Here is a 27517-nt window from a genome sequence, read left to right on the forward strand (position 1 = left end):
ACCAGTGCCGCACCTGATTGGGTCATGGTACTGTAGCTTTCTGGGAACAGTCCTGTCGGCCAAATAAACATAGCAACAAGTCCCCACTGGATGCCAGTAATGACACAAACTCACTGCTATTCTGTAGTGACTTCCATTCAATCGCAGAACTAATTGGTTTCATTGGGGTTAGGGGGATGATTATCTCTACCTCTCGCAGTTTAAACCTACCAAAGACAGTCTCTATGTTGTTGGATACATAAAATAGGTATTATATATATATATATATATATATATATATATATATATATATATATATATATATATATATATATATATATATATATACATTTTTATTTTTTTATGCTAAAATCTCAAAAGGTGGGCTCTGGTTATTTGAAATGTATACACTTGTGTTAAAATAGATAAACAACCACCAGTCTCTCCACCCTTGGCCAGTTTACTGCAACACATCAAGCTAAATAGAGAATCTACAATACTTAATCGAAACCATACTTAAAATAATTACAGAGCAGTGCTCTAGTACACTGTCATTGACAACATGGAGTGTTTCCTTTGCCAAAAGAAAAACAAGGCAAGTAACAGAAACATTGACAGAGCTAATACGAAAAATATGACCTATCCCTTTAAATTAGCTTCAGTGTCATGTCTTCGTTGGGCCCGCCTCCGGGTCCTATTCCTGGCCTATCAGAGCGCAGTGCACGTGACGAGCGTTCTTTGCGATGACCTCATCCCTGGTGTGGGATGACGTCAAATTCAAGATGGATGGAATCACGACCAGCGCGCAGAAATCTACACAACACTGAATAAAGTCGCGGCTGTGTGGCGGAAAGAGCATATTGACGACGGGCAGGGTAAGTGTAGCTGGACTACCAAACTTAACGTTAAGCTGAATGAGCACAGGCGGTGAATGAAACATAGTTGGTAGAGTGCTGTTAAGGAGAAGCTTTTCCTCCCTGACGTAACTCGAAAGGGGGCTCGTGCTGCTGTAAAACCTGACCAACTACAATGTATTTTGCAACCGACAATGTATTTTGCAACCGACAACTAACGTTACGCCTTGTCAGGTCGACACTAAACCGTTTTAAAAAAAAAACAAAAAAACAAAAAAACACCACTGCCACCGGAGATAGGGTAAGTTAGCGGGCACAATCTCCTCCCACCCTCACACTGTAACAGCTTCTCTGTCTGCACCGACTGTGTTTTCATTCCGTGGTTTGCCGCGGTGGAGTCCATTGAAACGCGCTCACCCCCCCCCCCCCCCCCCTTCTAGATTTGGTAGAACCATTAAAGTGAAACGGTCGTACCCTCGTTTCTGACGCCATTTGCCCGCACGAAACGAGCAACTCGTGACTGCTTTAACTGAACTGGAAGTGGCGTGTCTGTTGGAGAAGTTATGTGTCATGAAGAATTGAGCCACGTCTCACGTTGTGATCTAACGCCGAAAGCCTCACTTCACTCCCTCGTGGAAAACTGACACGACCGAACATTCGGCGTTGTTCTCTTAACGTGGACCACAAGTTTTGATGGCAAGGCAACCGTGCGGTTGCTAGTTTTTGATGAATGAATGAAGCTTCTGCCCAGTGCCCGTGAGCCCATTTTAGAAAACGTCAACATAAGTGGCATGTTTTCTGGTCATTTTCAAAATAAAAGCCGGAAGGAACTACGATTGTGCAAAACAAATAGATATGAATATCATTTTTTTGCAGGTGAAGATGTAAGTTGTTCTCGTATTCAGAAAGGATAACTCCAATGCACCTAATAGAGGCCTCACACACAACGCTCTGTAAAACAACAAAATTGATTGAATTGGTGTCTTATTACTGGATAATGTCAATACACTCAGTTGCCAGTTTAATACGTATACCAAGTTCAAACAAATGTAGTCCGTTACAACAGCCCTACCTAACATTACCTCAAACTACAGCCGCATATGTGACCATAAAGTGCTCAAAATCAGCTCCAACAAGGACTTAATTAAAACCTAGATGAACGTATGCTTTATTGCATAGCTGGTGTATTCAGCTAGGTAGCTTCCAGGGGTGTAATTTCTGCTGGGGATGCAGGGGCCATGACCCCTAATTTTTAAAAATTATATTTTTCTTATCTTTTTCCATCACCATAGTGCATATTTGTTTTGCATCTCAGGCTACATACAGGCAGCCCTAACTTGACCCAGCCTGAAGGCAGGTTTTTCAGGTTCAAAAAGTACTATGGGTTAACTATATTTTATTTACAGTTGCTGTTCTCATAAAAAGTGCATGAGTAAAACATCAATCAAAAATAAGGGTAGCAAAGGGTTCCTTGTTGTGAAGATGCCAATACAACATTATCTATTCTGGTAAGGAAACTAAACATGAGTAAGCTGACTGCCAACACAATACAGCAGAGGTTAACATACAATATCTATTATTATATATTTTATATAACAAATTATATGAACCTCAGTTAAAATATTTTGAGGTGACATTTTATTCCTCCTGTAGGACATTTTAGATAAAGTAAACCAGGCAGATCCTGAAGCATCTCGTCTCACAATCAACTTAGTTAGTAGATGACGACCTAAACAATAGTCACACATGTGAAATAGAGGCCATGTGCTGCATAAAATGCCACATCTGCTCTTTTCTTTGAAGGTTAATGTTTTATTTTATAAAGTCATATTAAATATGTTTATGCTGTCAGCTGGCCTAATGCTGAAGCCTTTATTTTTAAAGGCCAACTTGTTAAACTTCCTGCATTTGTCTGAGTCGCTGAGGGTGACTTGAGAGAGCTGCATGTCCATACCTTCTGACCCATAAACGTGCTCTGTATGTCCTTGTGTATAACTAGTAATCTAGTGATCACCACAAACAACAACCAGTAAGAAAAATAGGGTAGACGAAAGTCAGCATTTGTTGACAGTAGGCCTACAAGCAGCGGTTATTTTAACTATCAATTAATCTACCTTTCATTTTATCGCTCAATTGCTTGAGGGATAAAAAAACAAAGAGAAGCAGAAGATCCTCACGAATGATTAGCTGGAACCAGATCACATTCGTCATTTTTGCTTTGAAAAAAAATGACTTAAATTCTTATTATATTATTATTATTATGTATATAATGCTTATTCGATTATAAAAGTAGTTGCCAATTCAAATTATCGACTAAGCACTGCAGTTCTAAGTCACAGTAATTATACTGTACATTATCAAAAGTGTCATTACTGTGCCTTAAAACAGTTATTTGTTTACACATAGACCATCCATTTATTAACAAAGATACTTAGATAACACTGCTCAGTTAATGTCTTAACTGAGGTAATCATAAATGAAGAAATGTATCCAAATAAATGAATTCATCATGTATTTATTTTATTCATCAAATTCATTAAATTAATTTCAAGGCTTTTTGTTGCCCCTATTTACCATCATGTGGCAGCTGATATATTTTAGATTATACTTGGTTATAGTAAAAAGTCAAATTATTGCTTAAATGTAAAAATAAATAAAGAATTAAAAAATATAAATATTTTTGAAGAATTCTGTAATAAAGTGACAATGTTTAAAAGAGTGATCTGTATTGTAATTTGATACAAAAACTCTCAGAAATTGTCAAAACCTACAGTAGAATCAAGCTGATTTAAATGAAAAGCATTTGAACACTGTGGTTAATTTTTACATTGTGTTTTGTTGCATATCGATTTTGTTTTAGACACTTACATTTGTTTGAAATTATATTTACCCAATTGTTAACTCAAAGCTATTTTACATGACAACACAATTGGCACATGTTGGGCTGGATTAACTATAATACAAGGTTCCATAACATACTGGGATTATATAATGGCAATTCACAGAGTTTGTATCTGTGACACTGATGGTGTTGTGGCCCCGCAGACAAACACCAATAGACACAAGTATACGTTAATGAGAGGCTAATAGGGACGCTATCTGATCTCCAGTTGGCTATTGTTGTGTGTGCATGCGCCGGTTCATGCCCGTCTCTCCACTTAATGATCACCTTTCGTGTTTACATTCCTGCGTTAAAATGCAACCCTCTCGTCTTGTCTTTCAGCCATGGAGAGCCTAGTGCATTACAGCAATCCCTCCCATGCCCTGTCAGTGTTGGGGGTTCTGAATGAGCAGCGCCTGCGGGGCCAGATGTGTGACGTAGTCCTGGTTGTGGCGGACCAGAGGTACCAGGCCCATAAGAGTGTTCTGGCCGCCACCAGTGAGTATTTCCAGACCCTGTTCACGCGGACAGACGCAGAGTCGCTAAAAATTGTGAACCTGGACTTCTGTGAGCCGGACGCCTTCGAGATAGTTCTGAATTACATTTACTCCTCCTCACTATTTGTGGACAAAGGCAGCCTGGCAGCCATTCAAGAGCTTGGCTACAGCCTTGGAATCCCTTTCCTCACCAACATAGTGTCGACAAGGCCCCATGCATCCTACTGTGTGTCTAGAAAAAGGCTTTCGTTCTCAGAGGGCGAGGAGAACGATGTCCAGACAAGGAGCGTCATTGTGCGTCGGGTCCGGAATGACCCAACACATCCCTCTCGCTCGAATTATCAGAGAAAATCATCAGAGAGATCGTCTCCTCCCCACTCTGCTCGAGAGTCCGCTCTGCCTCCATCGGAGCACAACTCATATGAATCTCTCAGAAACTCTGAATCCATCAGCAGGAAATCATCGGAGCAGAGTGACGCTGCTGAGAGGAAGCCCACCTATCCGTACACCTCCATATTAAAAGGGAACTCGTCGCACGTCACATCCGTTCGGCCCCAGCTGACGTCATCGGTGTCTTTCAGTGATGTGGAAGTGCAGCACACCAGGCTGCAGTCTGGCACTGACCAGGACACCAAAGAGGAGGATGAAGAGCTGCAGCCCCACTATCACACCAAAGTGCCCTTCCGGGGTCAGGCCACTGAGCCGAGCCAGACCATTGACAGGAGCGGGCCGCTCATAAAAAGCCTACTCCGAAGATCGTTGTCCATGGACAGCCCTGTTCCGGTCTTCTCGCCCACGCTGGAGCTAAAGGGGCTGCAAAACCGCGAACAGTCGGTCGTCAAAATGGCGTCAAACGCATCTGGGCCAGAAACATCTGCTCACAATGGCGATTCAAAAATAACTTCTCCCCTGGTTCTCAGGTCAAAGTACCCCAGCAGGTATGATGAAAATACTCAGGTAGAAAGAGAGTACAGTGTAAAAGCTGAGCCCAGCAGTCCACTCGCTGACCCCATGGACATTATTCGAATCACAGTTGGAGAAGCGTTGCCAGTCAATCTTAGAGACTTTCAAACAAATTACGAGCAAGATTCCAGGCCAGACTTCAATCCCTTTGGGAAAAGGAAGGATAGGTCGGACAACAGAAGGTACCCATTTAAGAAGAACAAAATATTTAAGGAACATACCCTTTCACCTGATGAGAACGTGTCAGAAACAGTACCTCAGAGTGCCGGCAGCGACTCCAATGAAAACAGCAGGGAGCCGCCGCAGAACAAGATTTTCAAATGTTGGAACTGTTTGAAGGTTTTCAGGTCCAGCGCTGGACTACACCGCCATGTAAATATGTATCACAACCCTGAAAAGCCGTATGCTTGCGACATCTGCCACAAGCGCTTCCATACCAACTTCAAAGTGTGGACTCACTGCCAAACCCAGCATGGTGTAGTACAAAACCCAGCGTCGTCCTCCAGCTCCTCTGTGCTGGATGAGAAATTTCAAAAGAAGCTGATAGATATTGTGCGAGAGCGGGAAATCAAGAAAGCTTTGCTTTGGAAGTTGAAGAGGAATAAGCAGGGTCTGCAGTCTCCTGCACTCGCCAAGAAGAGATCAAGGCCCAGCTTCATATGTCCTTACTGTGGGAAAGTATTCGTGTTCCAGTCTCAGTACAGACAGCATTTAAGAACACACCCTGCTGAAAAACCAGACGAGGACACCGAGAGCGAGAGCATCTTCTACCAGGAGCAGGATGAGAGCATTCAGCAGACGAACACGGACGCCGGCGTTTACTCCTGTAGACTCTGTAACATGAAGCTGTCGTCACTCTTCGAGCAGGGCGACCACGAGAGGGGCTGTCGACACGCGACCGTGTGCCCATACTGCGGCCTCCGCTTCTCGAGTCCAATGGTCAAGACGGACCACGAGGCTCATTGTAAGTACAAGAAACTGACGTGCCTGGAGTGCATGCGGACCTTCAAGTCCTCCTTCAGCATATGGCGCCACCAGGTGGAGGTCCACAACCACAACATGATGACAGTTAAAGACCAGATTCACCTGAGGCAGCAAGAGAACAACGACGAGGCGTCTGAAATGCTCGGCGAGGAGCATTACAGTGACGAGCCTCTGGCACCCGGGAGCTCGAGGGAGGTCATCACTTACAGCGACTCCTCGGGTCCGCCCATGTACGATTCAGAAGACTCCTCGTCTTATGTGCCCGAAGACCTGAGCATGGGCCACCATGGCAAACTGGTGGTGAAAGAAGAGCCGTTAGAGGAGGCTGTGAGTGAGATGGAGAACTCAGAGTCTGCCCAAGCGGGGCCTGAGGAAGCCGGAGTGTGGCCGTGCGAGAAATGCGGAAACCTCTTCAGCTCTCGCAAAGACCTGGAGCGACACCAGGAGCTGCTATGCCACATCAAACCGTTCATCTGTCACATCTGCAACAAAGCCTTCAGGACCAACTTCCGCCTTTGGAGCCACTTCCAGTCCCACATGTCGACTGCTAACGAGCCTGGAGCCAAAGAGATTGACAGAGACCCGTCGTCCCTGTCTCCCTCCCCGCCTGCGACCCCTCAAAGTTCCGACCGGCCCTCCCCACAGGCCGTCATGCTCAAGTCCGCCCAGACAGCGCCAGTGGCCGCGGTGATGGCCGAGGAGTCCAGCAGCCCGGAGCCCTGCGGTTCGTCTGCGAGCAAGACGAAGAGGCCCGAGCTAGAACGGCAAGCCAGCGGCCACAGCCCTCTGTCGAGGTCAAACAGCATAGAGAACGCAGGCGGCCCTCAGGAATCAGACACCCTCTTTTACCACGCGCCGTCTCTCTCGGCCCTGACGTTCAAAAGGCAGTACATGTGTAAACTCTGTCACAGGACCTTCAAGACGGCCTTTAGTCTCTGGAGCCACGAGCAGAGTCACAGCCACGCGTAAGCGTCAGACGAGTTGTGGTGGTGCACTTCTCTTGAGACAATACTTCATATTAGAATGAACACACCTCAGCCTACAAAAGGAAGACTCTGAATGTATAGCTTGTTTGCTTGCCTCCAATGTCATATATATTGAAGTGGCCATGTTCATTAGAGGTGTAAATGTGAATGTGCAATCAAGTGCTAGATTTCTCTGTGAGATGAGATGATTATAACTGTTTTATTTTTTTCCTTCAAAATGAGCTATAAGCATTTATCTATTTTAAACCTCCTTTAGTTGTTTACTTGTATTTATCTATCTTGGTGTTTTTGAGAAAACAAAGACCAGAGTTGCACCAGCTGTACCACGTTTACAGAGGCAACTATGTACATTGTTTTCTCAGAGTGTGGAAACAGTGCTTCAAATTTGATGGAGGTTGCAGTTGAATTTTAAAGTTGTGCTTTTTGACCCTTCTATCAGATCTAAATCTTGGCATTAGCAACATCTCTTAAGATAATATTGGTGGCCTCAACAATGACTTTCAAAATGCACTTTGTATAACAGTTTGATTCTGTTGGGGAGGGGGTGGGGGCATTGTCCCAAATGTTCACTTGGGTGCTTTCACTGACTGAGGTTTGTAGGCTGCATAAGTCTAAATGATGAACAGGCCCAGTAGTTTTGTTTCTACATGCTTAGCATTCCTCTGCATTCGCTCTCTCACATTTCAGTTTCTTATTGCATTTGCGTCATTTTGTGTAATGGGACGATTGAATAAGACCATCGGTGTAATAGAAAGTCACAAACTGTACATGAAACACACCTCAGACACCTGTTGTTTTAGCTTTACATTTCAGGATGCAGCCTTGATAAATTATGTACAGTCTCCATGCAGTTCTTTAAATTGTATTCCTTGCTACTAGCCTAGAGGAATATGTTTCTAAATGTATACAAATGAATGAGATGAGTGCAATTATAAGATTTGAAAAAGTTGTCCCCCCCCCCCCCCCCCAAAGGTTCATGAATATGAATCTGTCTAAATGTTGCTAAACAAGGTTAAAGGTGCTCAGACCAGCTTAGTAACAAACAGGGAAATTGTCAGTGGAAAAAAAATTAACTGAGTTTATTTGACAGTATCCTAAATACTAGATAACATTCAAACTCTAAGAAGAATGTTTAACAAAGTACATTGCAGTACGGTAATGCAGTTTATGGTTATACTGCAAGTAATAGAAATTAAATGAAAACTAATTTGTTATACATATATTAGACATTGTCACAATTTCTGAATCACTAAAGTCCACCGCCAATTAACCAAGCTTTACAATGCTTTAATGGCCTTATGCAATTTTGAAAATATTTTGTCAATATTATTTTACACGAAAGCACAACAGAGTTTTAGATGATTTATGACTCAGGCTTTTCAAGAAGAGAGAAGCATGAGGAATCAAATCTTTTATTCTATGAATGGTGAGAAAGTGTTCCTGCTCCCTAAAGATTTATTATTAAAGGTTGTGTTGATTGTATTCCAGATGTTTCACAATTGTATTCTTGTACAAGTATATAGTTATGCTTTGGCTTGATGGATTAGACCTTCGTCATAAATTATTACGATTTGGGGAGATGTTGCATTCAAAGAGTGCTCCACACAAATTATGGGAATTTGTTTTCCTCTGAAACGCGAGCTGCATTGTGATGTTAAATACTTCGGAGAACTTCTGTATTGATAATAGTGCTCTTAATTTCTTGTGATAAAAGACTTTCTGAAAGTTTCACAGAAATGATTAGAATTGTGTACATGGAAGTGTTTGTATCCTCGATTTTGTACCAATTTTGTTAGTAAACAAAAGTTTGATCTTTTTAGTATTCCTGTGCTCTCACTGCAATAATGAATATTTGTATCAGAATTGGTTGCATTATTGTTGCTTTTGGAAACTTGCAGCTGTTTTGTGTTTAGGTTTTTCTACAGTTTTTGTGCTTCATTTCTGTAATAAAGAGTAACAATGGAGTATATATACACAACCATTTGTGGTATTCAAATTTTTCGGTAACCATTACCCTCAGTTCATTTAAAGTGTAATCAAAAAACATTTAAGTACATTTGCAGGACTTTCCATAACTTTTAGTGAGCTTGTTTGATGCCGCTAAAAGGGGATGCATCATTAAAAACTCACATATTCAGTACTTGTGCACATACATATCTGAAGTGCTTACCAACCAGTCAGTTTTTTGTGGACTGACTACCTTTACAAAGGTGCACTATAATGCACTATATTTTTTGCTTAAGCCATTCGGAACAGACTAGCCTTTTTTAATGAGACAAGCACTGAAACTGAGCGTTTCTGACAGATACAGCTATTTTCAGACGGACAGTATGAGAAAAATAGTTTTTTTTTTTTTTTTACATTAAATCATTTAAACATGTTCTATGAGAAACCCAAAGTACAGGTATTAATCTGGAACTGAGAATGACATGTCCTCTTTAACTGTCTTATTTGAATACCCTTTACCCTGATACACTACATATGCCCTTTCACGATTTACTGCATCTTCTTTGTCACCAAAGTGTGGATTTAGTGATACACAAAGAGAACATTTTTGCCTTGTATGCCCATATATATGTATATAAACAGCCCGTCAATGTGACTGTGCTTGTGAAGAAAAATACAGCTTGTCTACCTGTGTGACTAAAGTATGTGAAAACGGACACATGTTATCCAGTTGGCAGACAACTCTGAGAAAGGGGAATGTTTTTCAAGCTGGGGGCCACTGTGACAATTTCTGGCTGGAAAACTCGGGAGTGAACTAAGAAGGTGTTTGCTTTAATTTGGAAAAATGGCAAACTGGAAATCCTGTCTTACCCATGTGTAAGGTCACACTCTCCATGAAGCTGTGTGCAGAGAGGAAGTTTTCACATAGATGAGGAAATCTGCTTGCAAACTCAGCCGTATCTTTTTCATAAAGAAAAAAAAAAAAATTCTCTTTGCCAACAGTTTCCATATCAAAACGTTGGGGTAGGTTTACAGAATTGATCATTAGTTTGAAAGAGCTGTGATTGTTAACTATAGGTACCACCAGTTACAATGAACATTTATTGTCAAAGATGAACAATAATTTACAGATTTGACATTATCAGCACACAATTTATTAAAGAATTTAACTGATATATTGTGTTATTTGCTACTGGGTTGAAGTTACATTCCGAGACGGTGAAAGGTGAAGATAATTTGAGAAAGCTTGCGAAAACTAAATGTATTTTATTTTAAATCAGCATTATATTATCAAGAGTCTTAAAAAGGTACAAGCAATGCCGAAACCACAGCAGAGACATCAAACTAAGTTACTGATTAGGCGCTTACACTGACACTGCTTCGTTGTAGCAGAAGTACAGCTGTCCAATTTGTGTTTCTTAACATAAAAAAAGAGTTGTAAAGCATCACTATAAATACAGTTATGGATTAAATCGTCCAGATCTTTCTGCTCTCTGTCTTGGAGCAAATCCTCACAGTGCCAGGGTGTCTTTGATCAGCCTTCTCATTGTCGTGCTTACAGAGGTGCCCAGAGAGTCTGTGATCTGGAATGTGATTTTGTAAAGGTAGGGTTGGACATCTTTGAGACTGGTGTCGAATACATTGTCCACTTCGGACTGGGTGGGCATCTTTGGCAGGTACTCGTGGCGGTTTATGACCTCGACGACGTTGATCACCTTCTCGCCCAGCTTCTCGCCCACTTTCTCCCTGCAGATCTGTCTCTCCTGCTCATTGGCCAGGTTGACTACGTTGACCTTGATGCTCCACACTTCCCAGGGAATGCACTCGTCAGAAAAGGGCCAGCGAGACTTCTTCTTCTGGTAGAACTCCAGGGAGATTTGCCCCATGCCATCGCTGCCGGAGTTGCTCAACGCATCCTGTAAACAAAGCACGTGATGAAGTCGTTTACTTATAGGCCTGCAGCAGTATCACAGACAACTATCACGCGTTGAAACCACCAATTACCTTGAATTCAGACACAGCTTTCCTGATAACTCTGTCCAGCTCCTCCGAGGACACCCTGACGAACGTGAAATCGATGAAGTCGCAGTCGAAGTCCAGTGTGCCCACGGTACCTATGGAGTAGGTGCCCTCCTTTTTGTAGTGAAATTTCCCGGAGCTGCGATGCAGTAAAATGGTGTGCAGCAAAGCTAGCATCGCTTCTTCCACCTGCCTCGCCTCCACCGTTACTTCAAGAACCTCTGAGCGGCAATTCATAGCGAAATGATTGTTATTTCCATTTACAGGCGACAACTTCAGTTGGGAGACGATGGCTGCTGTTTAGCAGCTTGATCACGTTAGGTGACGAAGATATACTTTGTTTACCTCTACGAATGGGCGGGGCCTATCCCACACATCGTATTACATTATATTAAAAACACGATAGTATATTTCAGAAAGGCTAACCTACTTCCAAATGTAAAATGTGCGAACCGAGTACATTAACATGGAAACAAAGGCTACCTAGCAAGCTAGCGTTATGTGTTTGCTACAAACGGGACAGGAAGATGTGGTAACGATGACAGCCATCTACGGCAAGTCGCGAGGTTCATTAGACTGTTTCTGGAATCGTTTTTCTTTTTGACTGCGTCTTTTTAATGGGTCAAATTTAATGTATTTATAAAATCACTTTGCTTCTTCACAGCACACAGCAGAGTTTCTAGATACCAAAACTTGTCCTCAGTTTGTTCGGTTTCGCGCGACCGCCACACAACAACAAACTATCGCAAACTGTCGCTGTGCATTCTGGGACTTACAGTCTGTGCCACATATCCGTTTAGAAACGGCAACTTTGTACAGTCAGGCTGACCCGCAGAGCGAGTCCAGCGTGACAAATGTACCCTTCTCTTCCAGGATGTGTCCCCGTGACTCTTGTTCAACGTCTGGATATCGTTCTGTGGAAGTAAACCGCAGACTTTGGAAATAATTAATATTTGGGAAACTTTGGCGGCTCCATAACCAATGAAGAATAGCTAGTTAAGCGCGCCGTGGCGAAGATTAGCTAACTAGGCTAACAACCGTTTTCAGTGAGAGGAGGAGAGCGCGTTTCTGCAGTTTATTTGAATCCATAGACTACCTTTAGCTCTTCTAACAATGCTCTAGCTCTCTTTAACCAGCTCGTGTAGTTTGTGACATCTTATATCGCTCGTTAAGGCTACTATAGAGTCCTGCAACATGGATCCCAATAAGCACAACTTGTTCTGGGGGTTGAGATCTGTGCTGTTATCAGCTGTGAGCGATCGCTTTCATTGATTTCGCCGATCCTTGATCAAATACAGACTATGAGGTTGCACGGATATTTCTCAGAGGAGGTGTGTTAAGCTTTGACCATCGTTCTTATCTGCAAAGAATGTCCGACTTTGAAAGTTCCAGTTCATATTTCGGTTTGGAGGATCCGCAGTGGCTATGCATGGTCACACTTTTCTTCGCGTCTCTGGTCACCCTGATACTGTATTTCGTACAGTATTTCCAACAAAGGGGTGTAGGAAATAAGCGGACAGCAGCCGAGGACAATGCGGCGAAGGAGGAAGCCGCGGCTCTGCTGGGATGGGCGCTGTCACTGAGAAGCTGGAGAAGTCAGTGGAGAGGAGCTTGGTGCAGGGCTTTGAATGAGCGATCGAGGAAGAGTGGGGTAAGCCTCATGACCACTCTGCTCTGTGTAATAAAAGTGCAGCTTGTCATTGAATGTGACTGTAGAAATGACCTGGAGAACATCCATGCCATTTATGCCTCTCTTCAATCAAATCCCACCTCATTCCTTTGACGTTAGACAAAACACTACCACTCTACTATTTTTAATTTACGCTCAACAGTGTAATATGTGCACCTTCTTGCACCACCCCTGATCCATTAGCGTTTCTTTTTTTATTACCAGGTATTATCAAGTCAGAACACATGCATTGACGTTGCCAATGTGATGCATTGCATCCAAGCTCATCATTTATTAGGCAACTGCTTAATTTTTCCTGCTCCAGCGAGTTGCGTAAACATGTGTTTGATGTTGATTTCATGTTTCCATCATCTTCCCCCAACAGAGTCCGCTTCTGTTGACGTTTGAAGAGGATGATCTCGAGGCGTCGGAGCTCATGGTCAGCCAAGTGTCCAAGTTTCAGAAGTCTGCCAGAAACAAGGTACACTGATCATAAAGTATTCTAGTAATACAGAGAGTCTTTATTTCTGGGAGATATCTGGATCAATATATCCTGTGTTTAGTGCAGATGCAGTGTCCTCCTCCCAACCACCGGCAAGATAACAGATTTATTTTTTCATGGCAGCTTCAGCATTCATTTGGGTTATAGCAGCAGCAGATGCATATAGATTTCTAATTTCCTCTTTATGTACCTTATTGATAAAATTTGTCCTACAAATCAATCTCCCCTTCTCTTATTCAGTGGCGAGGCAGCTACTCTTCGACCAGTGCGGCATTTTAGCCTGCAGTGGACAAACACTGAGTCATCACCTGGCCAACTTTTGGACGGACATGTCCCCTATTTAATTTAAATTTGGCAAATGAATCTGCTCAGCAATGTTTCACGTGTCCACATGCATATTGCAGAAATCACAAGACTCTATGAACGAACACTTCAGCTTAAAGGAGGCTGGTATGATACACCTTTTTTTTTAATCAGTCATACAGATGTATGTACAGCAGACCATGTGTGAAACAAACTGCCACCGGAGGGCTTTTATTTTTTGAGAGAGGTCAAATAGGGACAAATTGCTCGCTGTGTTGCTGCCCCCGGGTTGGCTTTGCACTGCTCCCGATGCAAACTCAGCCCTTTCTTTGTGACGATCACGATGTGGAGCAAAATACCAGGTGCTCTGTTGTTGAATGCGGGGAGTTTAATGAACAGAGACTTATTTTTTCCCACACGCTGTGTGCGCTAGAGCTCTAAGAAGCTTACATAGCTGTCAAGCTCAGCAGCGAGGAGGAGCAGGCAGACAGGAATGCACCACGCTTAGGTTTCCCCTCACGGTGATCTATTACCCAACAGGACACAAACACGCCCATCCTCCACTGAAATCCCAATGAATGCAATGAATAGATGTGTTTCACGGAAGAGGACACTTATGACTCTGTGGTAATTCACTCTGTTCCAGATGCATTCCATTGCAGTGAAAGTGATTTATTGAATCTGCTGATAATGCTGATAAAGCGAGTACAGATGTTCGTCCTTTTTTACAGTTCAGGCATGAACCTCATCTAGGGCAGATGTTTAGCCTCTCGATCAGTTTAAGCTGAAGTCACGACAGACATACAGCACCTTACAGTTTAGTACACATTCTAGTGTTTCATGGTATAACTACATGTGAGTCACATGCAAATGCTGCCACGGTTTTAGCTCCGGCGTTCTCAGTGTATTTACATTACGCTAGCGCCTCAATTTGTCCTCCCAACAGGCCGCTCGCTGCAGTGTGGTCGGGGAGCAGCTTCAGTTCTCTCTCGGTGCATCAACAACAGCCATGGCTACAGCAGATCCTTGTAAATACACCGTCTGTATAGCTCCACTGGAGCTGCAGGTAAGTGCTCTTTAGTCTGTCCCAAGGCATCTATTAAAGTTACGAGTGTCGTGAATGTAAGCAATACTCATATTGTTTTTTTTATGTGCCTATCCCTTTAACACTGTCTGAAAACAGAGTCCCATCCTTTGGAAGTCACTGTGGTTTAGTTTAATGGGAGATTTTATTGAATGCGATGTGCCGCCTAGCTCTGGCTCACTGCTGGCAGGAGTCTTAGATGAAATGGCTGGGATGTCTTTCTGTGCTTGGCAAATGACCCAAAGACCTCATTAAAATCACTGTCAGGACCGTTTCCAGTGCGGCTGGCCCATTTTGTCTGCATTAATATTTGTCAGGAGCCCGTACGGGATTGATGAAGATATGACACATATTACTGCCATGCTCTTACCTGGACATTGCAGCGATTTCTTTTATTTATTTATCATGCCCCAACCTGACTGGACTCATTGTCTCAGTAAAATATTACAGGGTTCAAACGAAGCGAGTCAACGGTGATGTTTACCGGGTCACGTACATTAAGCCGTGGTAAGCATTCATCCTGCTCTTAGTTTCAGTGTTAAATCTTCACCAAAGTATGGATACAAGTGGCTGTGGAAGCTAACCCAATTGTATTAAGGCTATTTTTAAACCAATAAGGTGCTTGTCTCCCCAGCTGAACTCATTGTGCCATAAATACAACCTGAGTGAGCGAGAGACTTGAAAGCCGAAGTTGGGATTAGAGTCGGGCCGGTTTTGTTTTGGTTGCGGATCAGTTGTTGTGGCAGGACCATAAAGGAAGCCTCTTGTCTCCTTTTCATTCTAATTGTTTCAGCTTAGTCTGGAAAAGTCGGAGAGCCCTTTTCAAATGTCTCCATCCATCCGCTGGAACAGTTGTTAGCTTTTGACCGGGCTTCCATGCTAGAATGGTCCTTGCTCGTCCTGTTATGAGTGCCGGGATGTGTGGACCAGAAGCCCCGGGGCATTTATGGTCTATGTACACAATAAAAACACCCAGTGCACTGTGGTGTGCTGTTGAGTGTACTTTGTCTGTTAGCACACTATTGCACCACATGACCTGTCGCATGTGACGAGGGACACGCGTGTCACATGTGTGTGTCGTCCCAATGCGGTAACGCCACATTTAACGTCCTGTTGTAGGACTTCACAACAGGCACTTCTCTCTAGGTGATGTGAAAATACTTTAATGCTTACATTACATCTTTTAATGAGCAGCTTTTCTGGAGTTTTATTATTATGCCAACATAGCCTTCCATACAAAGCTGTTAGCATGAACTGATCCGGGTCTTATCAATGCAGCCTGTGATATTATTCCCGCCGGATCCATCAAAGCGGTCTCATTGTCATCTGATGAGGCCTTTGTTCAGCATCACAGAGGCGGTTGTTCAGTCTTCCACTGGAAACCAGGCATGCTGGGACAGGATGGCCCAGTCTGTTTTCTGTCTCCCTCTTTTACTCTCTTCTTCTTTCACTTTGTCTCTCTCATGAGCAAAGTGTTGATGGGCACCTCGCTGACCTCCTCTTCTTAACCTTCTTCCTGTTTGATGGGCTGACTAGAGAAGCATCGCATATTGTTTGTAGTAGAGAGCATAGTGTCGGCCACGGCATCTGTGTTATTCTTCAGATTTAAATTGGAAATAAGTTATTATAAAGGTTTTATTATACTGAAGAATAGAGTAATATAAAACAAAGAAAATTAACCAAATGTTAATGTAATCAACAAATGAATCTCGTAAAGAGATTGCAGCTGTAAAATAGATTAAATAATGTATTCACGATATGACATTTTTTTAATGAGCCTGACATTGCTTGTTGCCTTTGAAGTTGGTCAACAAATTAAAGCATGACGAAATTTGGTACTGTGGTGACAATGTACGGCTTGCTTAATGGCTTGATATTTGACCATTCAAGTCATCAAATGACATAGCAACAGAGCATTGTTATAGCAGGTAGAGTTACAGAACAGACACAAAGATAACCGGATGCTTTTTGGTTTTCCTCAGCCTTTTAAGGCTTTTTGAGCTACTGCTAGCTGCCTTCTTTGGAACAGAATTGGCAACAATACACAGGACACACTGCCTCGTGTTTCCACAGTTACTTTGGTTGTTCGACTATCTGCCATTCCGCTGCTGGGGATAGTAACTGCAGTGAACTTTCACTGATACTCTCTGGTAACTGGGGATAGCTACCAAAAGCTAGCTGGGAAAACAGAAGCGCTATCCTCTTCCTGTTTTGGTTGCGCAATGGTTGATGCACTTCCTTCCTTTTCCCAGGAGATTGCAGGAGATCCCCGGTGCGAGACAGAACTGCAAAGTAAAAGTGAGGCTAAAGGGAACCGATCTAAACGCTGATGGTGTCATTAGTCTATAGCCGTTACATTGAGCAAACAGCGATTCCTTTACAATGAAGTTAAAGCAGAAACCTTTCTTTGCCACTTTATTCGGCATCCTGAAACTATGTTCGAAAGGTTTCATGATATCCAGAAAATCTGTAGTTTTATGTTGATTTAATTAAAATATTACAACAGATACTAAAGTGTGTGTGTGATCTCCTTTTTTTTCTTATCTGTGTTCCTCAGCTTGACCTGCAGATGCAAGAAGCTGCAGATGTGGTCAAGGTGAGCTGGGGAGTGTCTCACCTGGAGACGAGGGAGCTGCAGGTGACGCCCATTTTCACCCAGGTAATTCAGCTGTGAGATGGTCCTCCGTCTGCGTAAGTGCTGATACGGCAAAACAAAGGCCGGCACACCAACATAGGGAGAAATGTTTCACTGAACCAGAAAAAAAAAATTGTCTGTTGAATTTGTGTCAATATTGAACGGACTGTTTTTCTCTCAAGTGATTTTTTTTAAAACTTAATTTTCAGTTTTCAAAAATCATTAACAAGATATGAAATGTCACAATTCTATTGTATGTATGTATGTATGTATGTATATATATATATATATATATATATATATATATATAATTTTACCTCTACAAAGGATGTTTTTGGTTTAATACCACCCTTATGCTTTTAATATGTGGGACATGTCTGATATCATCATCTCTCTCTCTCTGTCAGGACAACGCCAACACCTCCAGTGTGGCGGCCATACAGGAGCAGCTGAGGCAGCTGCTGTGTGCGACGCGTCCCTCTGTGCTGCTGAGCTGCCGGCCTGCTCAGGCCTCAGAGGTCAAGGTGAGCGAAGGAGTCACATGATGCTTAACGTGTTCGGAGCTGTCTCAGTTTGTCACACCAGGTCGTGGTTTGTCGTACTGCAAATAGACTTGAAAGCAACTCTAGTCTATATTTTTACAACGATGTACAAAACGACAACGGGAAAATAACTTGAGGGGTTGCTCATAGTGATTCTGCAGCTCTCTGCGTTTTCATCACCCGAGTGGCATAAAGAAGTTATTGCAGGTTAAATCTATACTTTTATATCACTCAAGGCAACTAATCTGATTTATTTTGATGCAACGCAGATGCTTCTTGAGGGTTGTTGCATTAATGTTAAACCCACTAAGCCACTGTGTCTCCACAAAAATGTCAAAGATTCATAATGGGAGCATGTGATCATGGTCACTGCATGAATAATTAAAGCCTGCGCTAAAGTAGTGTGATGAGTTTATTATGCTGACACGCATTGACACAAAGGTTTTTTCTGATGTGCTCTTTGCCCAGCCATCACAGGATGTCATGCGTACGACACATGATTTGATCACGTGTCGTACGCTCAGTGTCACAGATGTTGACAAATGCCTCGCAAGACAGCCGAGCCCAAAGTGGTCCCATGACATTTTTTATTTTCCAAATGTTTAGAATTTTTCCTGAAATGAAATGGAGAAGAACTAGCAAATTGCCAATTTGAGAAGAAGTAACCAGGAAGTGTTTGAAAAGTTATCAAGTTACCAAGTTATTTTTTTTTTAGCGATCCGTCTTTCAGAGGCTGTAGCCAGCTCAAAATCAAACGTGTCCCTTGACCTCTCGCCTCCAGATATGTGAATGAAATTGGGTTCTATAAGGTTCCCACGAGACTCCCCTTTACAGACATGCCCACTTTATGATAATCCCATGCAGTTTTGGGGGGGAAAACATGCCCTTTTTTGCATACAGTGTCAATGTGTTATTCTAAAAAGGGTGTATTTAAATATTTCTGCATAATGGTGTCACCAAACAGTATTGTAATTGCATAAATTAATTATGACTGTGACCCTCCTGTGAATCCAATGAGCCTAATTGTATTCATGCGTTGTGATGTTAGTCCCCATAGTAGCCTTTCTAGTCAGACTACTTGTTGGAAATTGACCTCACTATTATCAGAGGATGTATGTTTTTTCTAGATATATTGACAATAACAAGGTTTCTGAGCAGCTTCCAGAACAGAATTGTTCACCGTCCAATCTTACAGAAATCTCCAAATCGCAGCATGGGTTTTTCTATGGTGTTCCTCAAGTTCTTGGTGTATTAATGTGGTATTTTGGAGGGATCTTTGATCATTTTTTATCAGTTCTCGAGTGGTAACAAAATTGTTAAATTTAGCACCAAATCTGTGTAGCTAATGGTATAAATCCCAAAATTGCTGCAATAACATATGAGCGGGCATGCGGGTGGCATCATATACTTCCACCATAATGTTCTACGCCCTTTTCCACAATTTCATTGCATTCATTTATAGATAAATGTATTTTTGTTTGTTATTTATGACTACAACAACTTGACACAGTGCTGAGCTGCTTCGCAAATTAAACGTTGTTGAGTTATTCAATTACTGCGGTTTCTCCAATAGGAAGCGGGCAACAACATCCTTTCACCCCCAAAACCCCCCCGTGCCCACGACTGGAAGCTGCTGGTGAAGAACATCCGAGTGACACTGAATCAGGAGGAGGATGCTGCAGGTTGGACGCTCTTGTTCTTAGAAATGTACCCATGTTCAGATGAAACGGCTGTAGCTAGTGTCCTTATTCTGTCCTGAGCTCACAAACCAACATCAGTCCCCTTACATCTGCATCACAGTCACGTCGCTGGTTTGTTTTAATCAGTTTACACTCATGACAGTTAACGGCGTCCTCCTATGAGCACTAACTTTAACTAGCAGTAACGAGTGTAGATGCACGCAGACATCTTCACGCCCGATGTCTCCAATTCTCGGCAACTCACACCAAAACACTCCAGATTAATGAACAGCACTATAGGTATGTTTATTTTGATTCTGGGTTGAACTGTCTCTTTAATACCTTAAAGAGACAGTTCATTTAATATTCCTTATAAAAATAGGTCAGTTTCGGTTTTAGTTCTAATTCATTCCATAATTGTATTTCAGGACTTTATTCAACTATTTAAAAACATCTGGGAGTAACATACATTCTGTTATAGCTAATCAACATTGGCTTTATCATACCTGAAGGCTGCCTCGCCTTTGTTTATTTTGCCAAAATGTAGTACAGAGGCTCTCCAGATAACAAGGCAGAGACCGGTTTGCCCGTTGGCTGTCAAAGGTAGTAATCTGCTTCTTAAAGCTGAAAAATGCTGTCAGTTTATTAATAATACACCTTCGCTAGTGTCACTACACCCTGTGTGCTGGCATGGACCTGCACAAGAATCATGATTAGAGTGAAAACAAGGTGTTGTCAGCCATGACACCAGAGGGCAAGATGTCCTGAGTCACCAGAGGCTGGTAAATCATTGTTCAGTCTTCATCATCATCCACAACAACAGTGTCTTTGTTGCGTCACCCTCTAGTTGTGAGTCAGCGGTTTTCAGGACTCCAGACATCCTCTTAAGTATTCTGCCCCAACTCTTGATAGTGCACAGCAGAGACATGACACAGCGTTCAACACCTCATTATCTGTTTTCCATTCTGTGAGTGAAGTGCAGTTATACTTAGCTTCACTTGTGAGACTTCCTGCGGACTAGCCCCAGAAGCCAGATGTAGAGCGGCTGCAGCGGACGCTCTGTCTTTAAGGCTTCTGCTGATGTTGTATTCATTAAGACACGGTGCTTTCACAGTATTGGAACCTGACTTGTGGCTCATAAAGTTCTGATGATGTGGAGTCGAGTTACATCAGTTTATTCGTTCATGGCGAAGGATCAAAATTCGCAGAGCCGCCACGTCGCCGCCCTTTGACAACTTCCTACAATCTTCACAATGAAGCATTATCAACATCTTAAGGCTTTTCTGACAAAATTTGAGAGGCATCTGATTAATTTGTGAGGCGCAGGATGTCAAAGTACACAACCTATTACTTCATGTTGCCACTAGGTGGCGCTATTACTATGATTCTAATTTGTCCTATAGATGTGTTCAGGGTCAGGATTTTATGACATACGAGAGATTTGGAGCAGATTAGACAATGGTTGGCCGAGTTACAACAACTTCCTGTTTCATGGCGAATGGTGTTTTTTTTGCCGCCACGCCACGGATACATAGTTTGATAACTTTTTAATCTTTGAGTAACTTTTCACTGCCATGGTCTCAAGAGCATACTGACCAAATCTGAAGGCAATCAGGTTTAATCTCTAGGAGGAGTTCGTTGAAATACGGTGCCTTGAAACAGTCCAAAAACAGAGCCAAAATTCATCATATACTGTATATTTATACAACTTATGCTGACCTCCCGTCTGTCCATTAAAGCTAAAGCTAAATGTGTTATTGCAGCAGCACATTTTATGTGATCAGACGTCAAAACTCCTCCTATGAATTTGAAGCTAGATCTTCACACAGTGTGTTTTTTTCCTGTGATGTTGACTGTTTTCTGCTGTGTTTTTTAGGCAGCATGAATCCCGTGTGTGTAATGCAGTTAGACGATCCTCCACAGAGGCTGAACACCTCCGTTTTGAAGAACACAACCAATCCTGCCTGGGACCAGCCGTTTATCTTGTAAGATTTACTGAAAACAGTCACTGGTTTTATGCATCTGCTTTGTTTTTCTGTGCAGTCCACCAACATCTGTAATGCATTTTCTTTCTCTCCCTGATTACTCTTTTATTTTTGCTATCTCGCCAGTGAATTGAACGGACGATCAAAAGAGCTCAATATCCAGTTAATGAATGATGGACAACTTCAAGAAAGTAAGGAAACAAATAATACCGGCTGTCTTTTGATATTTATGTTTTATTCATCATGGCGAAGAGTACTTTTGTTCACTTGTTTTTGTACTGCCAGACTAAGGTAGGCGTGTTTCTCTTTCTCAGATTCATCACTCGGTCAGGTGTCGGTGCCTTTTGATCTTGTAAAGAAGCAGCCCAAAGGACAGCAAACATTTGCACTCATGACCAAAGATGTAGTGACTGGATCACTAACTACTGACGTAAGATCACATTCCAGTTAACATTGGCATATAATAACACACGTTTGCCTTAATATCAACACATATACTTGAGCTCTTTGAACCTGTCTGACGTTTTCCCTTTGCACAAAGTTAGAACATTAACTGTGGGGGGGTTTGTATCCTTCAGTTTACCTATCTGGAGCCCAGTGAGGTGAGGTCCTGGCACCCTCCCACCCCAGCCTCCAATAAGAGGGTGGAGATGGACCGTACAGTCATGCCCTGTGGCACGGTGGTCACCACCATCACCGCGGTGAAGAGCAAGCCGGGTCGACCCCCCCCTCTTGGACTCAACATAGGTACGGCACCAAAAATGCTGAGATGATGCTGTGATAATTATCTTCATATCGACTTAATCCATAATATTATTTGTATGCAAATCTACAGAAGCCCTCAGAGGCAAGTGAGATGATCCATTTTTTAAGTCTGACCGAAACTGTTTTTCTCTCTTGGGTTTATGTCTTAAGAAGAGGTAAAAAATTGGAAGGTTTTGCCGTGATAATCTTTTTGGGGGAAAAAAGTTTTGCCAGATGGAAAGGTCATTTAAAAGTGTTTGTTGTTGTAGTACTCATTTCAGCCACAAGAGGCTAAAGCATACTGCTACCCCATGTTCTTTTACCTCTTGTTATGAAATCATAAACACAAGACAATTTAGATCACAAGAATTCACAAGCCATTTTTTTTTTCATCACTTGCCTCTCAGGGCTTTCGTACAAATCCCTGCAAATTCCATCACCATTTTTCACCATTTAAGTTCTGCAATAAACACATATAACCTCTGAAAGAACCTGCCACAACGTACTAAACACAAGCTAGCAGAGTTGCTCCGTGGGTGCCAATGTACAAATTATACCTACTACTTTAACATTCAACATTTATGTTTTGACCTTCCATTTTCCCATGAAGCATTCCATTAAACTAACTTTTTGCTGACTCAGATTCGGCCCAGAAAGCGGTGGCCGCCAAGTCTAAGCTGTCGGAGCGGCGCGTGTCGGAGCAGGCGTCTATGATGGGGGCCACAGTCAGCAAGGCCTTGTCCTCCTCTGATACCGAGCTGCTGATGCTCAATGGCACCGACCCAGTGGCCGAGGCCGCCATCAGACAGCTCCACCAGTCCGCCAAGCAGAAGCTCAAGTCCCCGGTGAAGAAGAGTACAATCATCATCTCTGGCATCGCCAAAGTAAGGATGAGTTCCAGCACCAGAGGACCTCTTCACTGGTGCATTATACTGTTTCATTTATTACATAAACAGGGTAATATAGAGCTGAGGACTGGCTCAGGAAATCAGCTTCCACCAACACTTTTTAGCTGTTGTGTTCCCAATCAGTGAATCATGACAGAGGAAATGAACCGATCTTAACCCTTAAAGACCTAGGACCATAATCCACAATCCTATCCATATGCTTTAAAAAGTCAGGTAAAGCAGAGTTTTAAAAGTCCTGAGGTTCTGTTTCAGCTCACAGTACATATTTTATCCATTAGCAGACAAAACAAATGTAAAAATGTGGACTTAAATTGAACCAGACTGAAACTTGAGGATCTCTTGATTACAATGATACATGGCACTTAATGCTGATGCTGGTTAAAATTGGTTAGAAAAACAAAATAAATACAGGAGAGTCAGGCGCCCCAAGAATAGTTTAAGGTCTTTGAGGGTTAAATGAAACAATGTGTCAACTCATGTTGTTGAAGAACACTTAATAATAATAATTTGCCTCATCCCACTGCCATCCTTCTGCCCAAATTACATTAGAAGACGAGTGAGCACTGGTCCTCAGAGCTGCCGACGCAAATAGTTGGTCACTCATGATGCCAGAGGAAGAATTTGCATGATCACATGCAAATGTTAAACCAAAGGAAATCTTGACCTCACCAAAAACTGATTTTAAAAGTTTCAATATGCTCAATTTCCCAGACGCCCTTGTCTCAGGATGACGAGCTCGCTCTGATGGTGGGCTACGCCGCAGCGATGGACGCCTCCATGTCAGAGGGCAGCTCCACTCAGGACGTGACCACAGCGATCGCAACAGGGTCCAGCAGCCCTCCAGACACGTCCGAGCCCCAGGAGGGCCCCAGTGGAATAGGCCGGCCTCCGGAGGACTGGGAGAGCCAGACCGGAGAGGGGCTGGACAATAGCTCGCTGTCCATGTGCATGTCCGAGGCAAGCTGCAAGAAGAGAAGAGGTGAGAGGTCACAGAGGGACTCGCTGACTGAAGCCACGAGTAACCGTGGACATGGTGGCATAGCTGGTCTTTATAGGCATATTCCATCAAATATATCCCTCTATAGGCAGAACTTGATAAATGTCCAAGTGGTTGTTTTCACGGCTATCCGTTGCTCCTCTGTGATGCATGTTTTTTGTGTTCTTTTCTCTTTTTGTTTTGAACTATCGTCACTGCCGTCTTAGAGGAAGGCAGTGCTAAGCACACGTTATGTCCAGATGAGTAAGTTCTTTCATGAGCTACTTGTAGTACCCATGGTGTTCTAGTATGTGTAGTATCTGCTGCAGTAGAGTAGATAACCTAGTTTTTCTGCAATGTCAAATTAATTTTCCCTTCATGCAAAAATCAATGAGATAAAAGCAGATCATATAGTTGCTTTTAGAGATTTAGAATAAGTGTTGTGGGGCTGAACAATATTCACAGTCATAGTGTTGTTTATATTGTTTTGTATTAACTTAATCTAATCTACAGAAATGAGAAAATCCCAGAAACCCCTTATGTGCTGAAAGGAAGGAATGATGCTTGCAGTGAGGTTGGACTGCTCTTTTTATGGCACAGTTCAGGGTGTGTTAGCTGCTCTTCTACAGAGGAAAATCTAGTAGTAGAAGGAGGAATAAACAGAATAGTTTTACTCCAACCTGTCCCATCCATGCCAGATGTTCTCACCATCAATAATCCACAATTTCCATCTAACACAACTTCTGTGCTGCTGCTGCTGCTTCGGCTGTCTTCAAATCGCCGCTACTTGAATATTGTCCATGCCCCAAAGTTTGATTCTGTCTTGAGTGGTGTCTCCTTGACATAGTCCTTGTCTCAAGGTGTCACAGTTTACATTCCCTGTCCTTGTCCTCCCCGCTACAGGCAGCTTCCTTCAGAAGAGCGCCAAGCTCTTCTTCCGGCGGCGTCACCAGCGGAAGGACCCGGGGATGAGCCAGTCCCACAATGACCTGGTGTACCTGGAGTCTCCGGCCACAGTGGAGCAGGCCAGCCGAACAGCCACGCTCAGCCGCATGCTCCACCGCAGGAGTAAGACCAAGAGCAAAGCCAATGGCGCTACCTCCATGGGGGAGCCACGTGCGTGACCCCCCCAGTCCCTCCTACAAACAACTACTACCATCACCACCTCCACCTCAATCTTGCGCTGGCATACTTTCCTGGCTGACTTACTCCCCCTAATGCCCAGCCTGCAGCTGGCACTTGCATTGTCAATGGGGAAAGCTGTGCAGATGGGAAGAAAAAAATAAATATCCTCTTTAACTGCCGTTTCCTGCTTCCTTTAAGTGGCAGATATTCCACCAAAAGTAAGCGTGTGCATGTGTGAATGAAGGTCTGCTGTCTCGGATTAACGGCGTTTCAGGGGATATTGTTTTGCATGTTTCTTTTATCTAATTTTATGCAACGTTTTTTTAAATCTTTTAAGCGCTTTTGTGGCCTTTTTACCGACAGAAGGGACAGATGTGTGCTGTCACTCTTTACCTCACTGACACTGAGGGCGCAGAGTAAACTCTCCCAGCTGTAATCCGTACGTTTCCTACAGTGGACCGACGGGACCAAAGATAAACAGAAGAGTGGTGTTTGTATGATTTGCACAATTCTAGTATCTTTATTTAAAGTGCAATGACGGGAGCTGCTCTTGTATCACATTCACAAAGGGAGATGATCTTTTCACTGTGGGAGATGGTAACGCGACTAATTTTTTGACACTAATACTATGAAATGTGGTATTTATATTGGTTCATTTAAGAAATCCTTGTAATTTGAATTCCACGTAAAACAAGATCAGAATGACAGCCAGATGTAATGTGCCCATGAAAGCTGTAAAACAAAGCTATCTGCAAAAAAACAAAGTCAGCAGCCTTGTGTCTAACAAAGACGTCAGAACCATTGGAATACCGGCAACAGGAAAAAAAAGAAGCAGTGACACTGTGGTTTACATGGAACTTTAGCTACATGAGAGCGTTTTCAAATGATATGCAACTTTCTTCTTTGTCTTCCTAAAAGAGTCCACCTGTACACTACTGTCATCAGCAGGGTTGTTAATGTGTCAAAAGGGAACCCGGAAGAACCTTTTATCCAGGGACTGTGACGTTACACTCAGCCATACTCGCAGCATAACGTGCTCATGGAAATCCATCCGAAATGAAGTCCTCCATTCTTTTATCGGATGTTCTATTGTTTTTAAAAGATATAGCTTTGAACACATGAACGTGTGAATGAACACCTTTGGGAGCAACCAAATGGTTTGTTCTGCTTCTTCCTTTTTTTTAATCCAGCTAATGATTGTACTTTAGTTTAGTTGTTTTTTTTGCGAGCAGCTTGTTGAAGACATTCTCTGTACGTCGTGTTAACTACTGTCTCTTCAATAACCTGCTCAGAGAATGGATGCGGCAGTGACGGACAGAACTAACAGGTTGCCTTACAGTTAGTCCGAGGATCACGTCACAGGGAGCGGAGTTGTCCCTTCTTTGGTTCCGCTGTCGCACCAGAGGGCTGAAGGACCTCAGTGAACTGTTGGAGAGACATGGTTACCACCGTGTTCCTGAACCATCGGCCATGTCGATCATCTAGAAGCCTATGCACATAACATGTTAACTGAGCGTTTGCATTGTTAGACTATCTGAGAATTAAAGAAAACAACTCGACTTGCTGTTCATGACACTCCTGCAGATACAGTTTGGGTTGTCCTTTGTGTCTTGGTATTTAAAGTACATGGCAGAGCTGTGATCCTGCTCTTCCACCATCATGGGCTGCAGTTTCAAAACATAGAGATCCCCAGATTTGGGCTGAAGAAAATTCAGTTATCTTTCAGACAGAATCACATTTAAACTCTGAGGAACAAGGGGGGTAATCATGCTCAGCTTCAGAGCTCATGGCAGCCTGCAAGGATTGGCTACTGTCATGCATCAGTAAGCAACAGGGCTGTATGTGATTATTCACTTCTTGATTGTTTTTTTTTATCAGCATCTGCTCTGTGCACACAAGCTGACTGTTTTTGCAGAACGTCAGTAATTTCCCTGCAGGGATTATAACTAATATACATATCGAGTTATTTCATTTTCAGCAATAAATATTGATTGAATAACCGAGAATGTGGTGCCAACTTTGAATGTCCAGGCTGTAGCAGATTCTCCCGTAACCGTGCATGTTAATGTTACTTTACATAGGCATGTTTTTATTTTTGCAGATTGTTCTCAATACAAAACATGTCAAGTTCTAGCACATGATGCATGTTTCAGTGAAAACAAATCTCCCTCTTATCAAGTCATTGTAGTCTGGAATTGAGTCCTCATAAGTATATTTTCACATAAAAAGTAGCCTACAAGTATAGTAGGAATATT

At 42.7% G+C, this 27517-nt stretch overlaps 3 protein-coding genes across 3 annotated transcripts; 2 read left to right on the plus strand and 1 right to left on the minus strand.

The window, feature by feature from the left end:
• The first annotated feature begins 748 nt into the window (after positions 1 to 748).
• zbtb21 (zinc finger and BTB domain containing 21) lies at positions 749 to 9122 on the plus strand. The gene is made up of 2 exons (XM_068721350.1): positions 749 to 854; positions 4057 to 9122. Exon 2 carries the CDS (start codon positions 4059 to 4061, stop codon positions 7125 to 7127), a length of 3069 nt encoding a protein of 1022 aa, XP_068577451.1. The 5' UTR covers positions 749 to 854; positions 4057 to 4058; the 3' UTR covers positions 7128 to 9122.
• A 1100-nt stretch (positions 9123 to 10222) lies between these two features.
• atg101 (autophagy related 101) lies at positions 10223 to 11608 on the minus strand. The gene is made up of 2 exons (XM_068721212.1): positions 11096 to 11608; positions 10223 to 11007 (listed from the first exon to the last, which is right to left on the minus strand). Exons 1-2 carry the CDS (start codon positions 11345 to 11347, stop codon positions 10603 to 10605), a joined length of 657 nt encoding a protein of 218 aa, XP_068577313.1. The 5' UTR covers positions 11348 to 11608; the 3' UTR covers positions 10223 to 10602.
• A 105-nt stretch (positions 11609 to 11713) lies between these two features.
• On the plus strand, positions 11714 to 27261 carry LOC137880103 (C2 domain-containing protein 2). The gene is made up of 13 exons (XM_068721211.1): positions 11714 to 12761; positions 13165 to 13260; positions 14531 to 14650; positions 17226 to 17327; positions 17711 to 17827; positions 19419 to 19527; positions 21401 to 21509; positions 21636 to 21700; positions 21824 to 21939; positions 22088 to 22256; positions 22896 to 23137; positions 23873 to 24140; positions 25041 to 27261. Exons 1-13 carry the CDS (start codon positions 12480 to 12482, stop codon positions 25259 to 25261), a joined length of 2016 nt encoding a protein of 671 aa, XP_068577312.1. The 5' UTR covers positions 11714 to 12479; the 3' UTR covers positions 25262 to 27261.
• Positions 27262 to 27517: the final 256 nt, after the last annotated feature.

The sequence above is a fragment of the Cebidichthys violaceus genome, unplaced genomic scaffold (genome assembly GCF_023349555.1).
Source record: "Cebidichthys violaceus isolate CVI_PGR_0920_01 unplaced genomic scaffold, fCebVio1.0.p SCAF_27, whole genome shotgun sequence".
Lineage (NCBI taxonomy): Eukaryota > Metazoa > Chordata > Actinopteri > Perciformes > Stichaeidae > Cebidichthys > Cebidichthys violaceus.